Genomic DNA, 6088 nt, shown 5'->3' with positions numbered 1-6088 from the left:
CCCTCCTTTTCAGCTTGGGGAAGGAGGGATGGGAAAAAGACATTGCATTGTTGAATAGGCAGCCATATTTGTACTTTTTCTCCTGTGCAGAGGTAAGCGGGTGTGCTGGGCTTTGTGGAACCTCACAAAATGGCAGTCCCTGAACTGACTTTTCTCTAGAAACCATTGAGACCCACACCCTCTTTTGTGTGTTCCTGGTTCTCAAAAACAGAGAACCTAAATCATTTCGAAGGCTTGGTTCTTTCATTCAGTGTTAACATTGGAGGGTCCTTTTCTCTGAACGGTTTACAGACCTCTCTAAGCAGACTCTAAGCAATCCAGGGCTGAAAAGCATCGTCTGGGTTTGCAAAGGATTCTCTGAAGGTTTATGCAAATTTCTGCAGCAAAAATGTTTGCTCGCTTTTTGCCGCACCCCTCGGATGTTTACAGATTTGAGCCAATTAGAAGGGTATCTTCTGTGCTCGGCTGCATGAAATACCATGATGGGGGGGATTTCTAGCCACTGTAAGAAAGACAGTGGGGTGTGTGTGTGGGGGAGAGAGAGAGAGAGGAAGACAGAGAGAGACAGATGTGTAATTCCTCAAACTCTTTATTTGGAAGCAGATCTATGATTTTCCCAGCTACAAAAAGAAACACATATACCTACATTTATGACCAATACTTTCTGCAATATGTAATCCATGTTTATGTACAAATACACCAAATATATACCCCCAGAATACCAAATTTGTGTATGTACAGATACTCTCTAATGCACCAATTACTGCAACAGAGTTTTTTTCTGTACAAGAGCTACAATTTTACTGTGGATTTGGGGCCAATGGGACAAGAAGGTACAACATTTCCAGAGCAACACAGAATACGGAGGAAATGAGGACATTACTACTTCCCCTTCATTCCTTCATTTCCACATCCATTCACGTACCAGGTCTCCTACCTGAGTCTTGCCCCAAATCAGTGACTCTAAAACTGGTATTTGGGGAATATTCTTGAGCAGGAGACCGCGAATTTTGCTAACAGAGGAATCCCCTAAATGGAGGGCAACCGGAGTTTAGCCAGCGAGAAGCTCTAGCCAGCTTGCCACCACCACTGCCGCTGCTACCACCACCCCCACCACCGCCACCGCCATCGCCCCCCACCCCCACCCCCACAGGCTGTCTCTAGCCACGCTTTCAGGCGCTTGGCACCCTTGCTCTGTAGAAGCCAACAGCAGAGTCTCAGGCGGCACACAGCAGAACGTTTCCAAATCCAGCATGGACATTTGCAGCTGTCTCCTCTTGTGCAAATGTTTCTTAAGCCGCAGGCCGCCCGTGACTTAAAATTGTCTTTTCTGGCTCAGGTCAGCGAATGCCACAGCTACGGCCTCTTCCCTGGATAGAAAGCTAGGTGGTGCCTCACTTCTGGCCCCACCCATGCCGACATTTCCCCGGTCCTTGAAGTGGCAGGCAAATAGCCCCCCAATGCCTGAGGGGCTGATTCAGGCCCAAAACAGATTCCGGGTTTTTTTTTTTTTCACCTGTGCAATAAAAACCACCTTGGAAATCAAAATGTACCTCCTTAAAAATAAAAACATCTAGAAAAAGCAAAGAGCTCTTCAATGTCTATCTGATGAGGTGCTGTCCGTTTGGGGGGCAGAAATACTGGTACACTTGAATTTCTCTTCTCCACTACCCCTCTTCCCCCTCCTCTTCCCTCATAAAATGGCAGCTGCAGGAGAAGCCTCCAATGGAAAATGGATATCTTGTTAATAACACATCCCAAACCCCAGCATCAGCACAGGCTCAGCGGAATAAGCTGTGGTGTAACCTGGACTCTGGGTCTTCCCCCACTGGGCCCACAACTCTGAATCCTTTGCGAAGTTCAAAGCTTTCACAGTACCTTGGCAAGGTTATTTACAGCAAGAGGAAGCTAGGATAGCCTTGCCAGCCCTGTTTGGAATGAAAAAGAGACCCCATCCCCTGCATTTATTTATTTATCTTTATAGCAGCGCAGTGCCTGTAATCCCCACTACTTTTTTTTTTTTTTTTTAAATCAAACAGAAGCTTTACAGCTTCTAGTGAGCCCAGGAGGTATTTCCTGACTCAGGGAAAGGGTTATGTGCGGCGCTCAAAGACACTAGCTCTAGAAAAAGATTCATTTCTTTATTAAGGAGCTAGCTATGTTCTGGAGCGGTTGTTTACACTCAAGATTTTTCTGCATTTGCTCTCGGGGCTTGTTTCAATAGGTGAGGCCATCCTGGAGAACAGCAGAGGACGTACCAACCGACATCTGAGACGCACACAAGTTGGCTCAAAATGGGCGTGCAAACAGAGCGAAGGGAATACAAATAAATATGGCACCTATTCAGAGAAACAGAATCACAGCAGCGGCCACAACACAGAGACCTAGCGATTTCAGGCGATGCCAAGCGCAGTTCAAAACGAAAGCAAGTTGAGAAATGAGGGGCATTCCACAAGGCCACTAGCCAGAGTGAAAAATTAATGAGTGAAAATGTTATAATTGGCTTTTCAAGTATTCATTCACTCTAGATGATTAAATTGCCATAATTTGTATACACTATGAAAAATTATCAAATGTCAACTTTGACGCTTTCCTGAAACTTTTCTCATTGGCCCAACGTTTTCCCCAAGTTTAAGGAAGCTGCAGAGCCGAACTACACATTACACTCTTCAGCTAACATGTGCTTTTTCAATATTTGGCCCAGACTTTTCCCAGAGATATTACATTTACAAAATACCCAAAGAAACCTTTAAGGAGTAAACAAAAGGCACCCGAACCATTCATTATAAAAGCAGAAATAAAACATAAATATGTTTTAATCAAATAACATAAAGTAAATATTCTGCAGGCATAATTCTTAAAAAAATTAATAGATCTCTTTTAATTTACTCACCATAAAGAAATGATTTTAAGTGTTCAAGTGCACTTGTTTGATTAATAAAGCATTTTATATTCAATTATTTAGTGCTAATCATTAGGAAGTTTATGTTGTTGAGGCGAATCACCAGCTCAGACATTAAAAACTACCATTATAAAAATATAGCAACAAGGTCAGTATCAAATTACCCTTACATAGGACAGCTCAAGGGCTGCTTCTATTCGATACTAGAAACTTTTTTTTTTAACACCCAAGCCCCTCTCAAAGCGCAGAAACCTCAAGAGCAGTGACATGAAGGTAGCTTGAAATACAGGTAAAGTTCTTTCCAACAAAGAAAATAGATGGTGTCCAACAGCATGTGTTGATCATTAGTTTTAATAGTCTGTGGTAAAAATTTAAAGGTAGAAGTTAATTTGTCAGGCCTTCGGCTCTGTCTTCCTCCAGCTCTTGGGTTTCTTTTTTGGTTTCTCCATCCTTTGCCTCCTGTCGGGAAACTGGGAATTTGTCCTTGTTGTTCTCTTTTTTCCATTTCATTCTCCTGTTCTGGAACCAGATTTTTACCTGTCTCTCCGTGAGGGCTAGGGCGTGGGAGACCTCAATTCTTCTCTTCCTGGTCAGATAAGGGTTAAAAAGGAATTCTTTTTCCAGCTCTAGGGTTTGGAAACGACTGTAGGTTTGTCTTCCTCTTCGTCTACCAGGAGCTGCTGATTAAAATAAACAAACCAAAAAAAAAAAAAAAAAAGAGGAAAATCAACGTTTTAGAAATGAAATGGTGCCTCTGCAGGTTGCTGGAGCTTTCTGGAACAGGTCTAAAGGATGAAACATACACAAGTCTCTTTAGCTCTGATATATATAGGATATGCAGGCAAGAGCAACAGAGGGAAGATCTTCACAATTACTGTCCCCATCATCTTTACGCGGTTTCTACTTTAAGGGAAAAAAAAAAAGTATTACTTTATGAATAAGAGCCACTATAGCTACACAAGAAGGAAAAGGAGAGAGAGAGGAAAAGGTAGTTTTTAAAGCTAGAACGTGAGATGAAAGCAGATTTCTCCCCCTCTCCCCGCATTAAAAAAAAAAAAATGCATCCCAACCTTGTGGTCTCATCCAGGGAAACATTTGAGAAGGAGACGAGCTCTGATTTAAGTGGTCTGGGTCCTCGCCAATATTACCACTGGACGATTTACAGTCAGGATATTGTACCAGCTCGGCCTCTTGCTGGGTCGTAAAAATCGGCTGTCTCTGTAAGTTATCGTATCCGTAAAACTTCGCGGGCTCCCCGTGACAGGCAATCCCGCCGCAGGGGGGAGGCGGAGGCGGAGGATGCGGAGGAGGAGGGGGGGCGGCCTGGTAGGCTGCGGCCGGGCTGCCCCCGCCGGGGTGGAAGTAGTCCTGGCCGGGGCCCGGGCCGCCCCCACCACCGCAACCCGGCCCGGCGGGCGGCGGTGACGGACGCGGGTGCGGGTGCGCGTGCGCCTGCGGGGGCGCGTGCGGGAAGCCGGCGGCGCTGTTGCCATAGAGCTGCAGGGCGGCGGCGGCGGCGGCGTGGCGGCTGCCGACCTCAGGCGCGAAGTGACAGTCGTAGTAAGTGGGATTGATGGCCTCGCCCGCCGCGGCCGCCGCCGCCGCCGCCGCGGCCGCCGCCTTGTACTTGGAGTACAGCGGGTTCACGAAGTAAGAGCTCATCGGGGCGGCGGCGGCGGCGGCCAGGGGCCGAGGTAGGGCGGCCCCGGGCGGGCGGTGCGGAGCTGGCAGGGAGCGCGCCTCAGCGCGGCCGCACTGCCGCGGGGGCCTCTGGGGCGGCTGTTCCCGCCGCCGGGGCCGCCGGGCTACGTTGCTGCTGCCACCCGCCCGCCTGCGCGCGCGTCGCCTCTGAGGCCCGGCAGCCGCGGGCACTTGGCTACTGGGCGTTCATGCCCGGCTCTCGCGCCCGCCGACTCGGCCTCGCACCGCCTCCCTCGCGGGTCGCGGGGCCTCGCCCAGCCCCCGCGCTCACGCCCGCCCGGCCTTTCCCGGCGCGCGCCGGCTGGGCCACAATATAATCGCCGACGCCCCGGGTGACCTGCCCCGCTGCCTCCACTGTTTCCTCTCAGGCACCAGGCGGCCCTGAGCGCACCGGGACAAGAAAAAAAAAAGTGCGCCCGGCCCACGGGGACACTCTTTGGCTTCGGTTTACAAACCCCCGCTCTGGAGGGAAGAGAAAAAAACACCCTCTACCCGCCGCCACCTCTCACCTCGGCCCCCCCGCGGCCCCCTCCCACCGCTCTCGCCGCCGCCGCCGAGGCTGCCGCCCCGGTGCGCCCCGGCGAGGCATTTTCGCACCACGCCACTGTGAGGAGAAGATGGGGGCGAGATAACCGCGCGGAGGGATCCGCGCGGAGGCGACACCGTCGCTCCCGACGGGACGTCTCACGCTGGCCGGGAGATGCCTCCGCCGGCCTTAAAGGGGGCCCATAAAGCCGCACTGCCAAGGGCTCGTCTTGCCCCCCTGGGCCTGGGGAAAGCGGCCCGCGGCCGGCGAGGCGGGGGCGCGAGAGAACCTTACACTTGGGGGAGGCAGGGAGGCCACTCCCAAGAGGCTACAGGAGCAAATGACTCCCTCCCTTGGCCCCTAGAGCAGCCCCCCAGAGGTTGGCCGTGGCTTTTGCACCTCAGGACACGCGGGCGCAGCCCAGGGAACAAGGGCAAACGGTGTAGACAGGCCGGACCGCGTACAGTTGGGTTGAGTCCTAAGTGGTTTGATTAAAGGCCACAAGGGTGACCCCAAAACCTGGCATTATCAAAGCGAATCTAGTCCCTTCTTTTCCAGGCGAGCAGGCCTTGTGGAAATGAGATGTACATTTACCCTTGACGCACTGCACGCCTGGCTGAGGCTCCCAGGTTAATTGATATTTAATGGAAATCATGCCCATGAATATAGTTTCCATCATTTCACCCTTGATAGACGTCAGCAGTAGGCTCAGGGGGGAAGCTGAAGAATGTGGGGGCGGGGGGGGGGGAAGCAGGCATTAGCATTGCTGAGGGAGTAAATAGAAAAGCGGACAGAAATGTTCCGAGGCGGGAAGGAGAACTCACGCTGGGGTGGGTGGTGTTTCCTCGAGCAGGACGCGCGGCTCCGGGGTCCCAGCCCCCGGCACGGAGCGGACCAGGGCGGGCAGTGGCCCCGGGCGGAGCACAGGGGGCCGACGCCTGCAAGTGCCTCCCCCCCCC

The 6088-nt window shown here is 51.5% G+C and overlaps 1 protein-coding gene across 3 annotated transcripts; it reads right to left on the bottom strand.

Moving 5' to 3' along the window:
* Positions 1 to 2122: 2122 nt before the first annotated feature.
* Positions 2123 to 6088, bottom strand: HOXD8 (homeobox D8). Of its 3 annotated transcripts, XM_019838286.3 has the most exons (3): positions 5954 to 6088; positions 3973 to 4120; positions 2123 to 3582 (listed from the first exon to the last, which is right to left on the bottom strand). In XM_019838286.3, the coding sequence occupies exons 2-3, from the start codon at positions 3995 to 3997 to the stop codon at positions 3287 to 3289; spliced, it is 321 nt and encodes a 106-aa protein (XP_019693845.1). In that variant the 5' UTR covers positions 3998 to 4120; positions 5954 to 6088; the 3' UTR covers positions 2123 to 3286. The 3 variants fall into 3 exon arrangements, with proteins under 3 accessions (XP_019693845.1, XP_023115247.2, XP_023115246.2); XM_023259479.2 differs by lacking the exon at positions 5954 to 6088 and having other exon boundaries at positions 2123 to 3579; positions 3973 to 5842; XM_023259478.2 differs by lacking the exon at positions 5954 to 6088 and having other exon boundaries at positions 3973 to 5838.

Source organism: Felis catus, chromosome C1, assembly GCF_018350175.1.
Source record: "Felis catus isolate Fca126 chromosome C1, F.catus_Fca126_mat1.0, whole genome shotgun sequence".
NCBI lineage: Eukaryota > Metazoa > Chordata > Mammalia > Carnivora > Felidae > Felis > Felis catus.
This window is presented reverse-complemented; position numbering and strand designations above follow the sequence as displayed.

Coding starts and splice junctions, on each gene's coding strand:
- HOXD8 (XM_023259478.2), bottom strand. CDS start 4,564: ATGAGCTCTTACTTCGTGAACCCGCTGTACTCCAAGTACAAGGCGGCG. Junction 3,583..3,972: donor TCCCTGGATGAGACCACAAG/GTTGGGATGCAT, acceptor TATTTTAATCAG/CAGCTCCTGGTAGACGAAGA.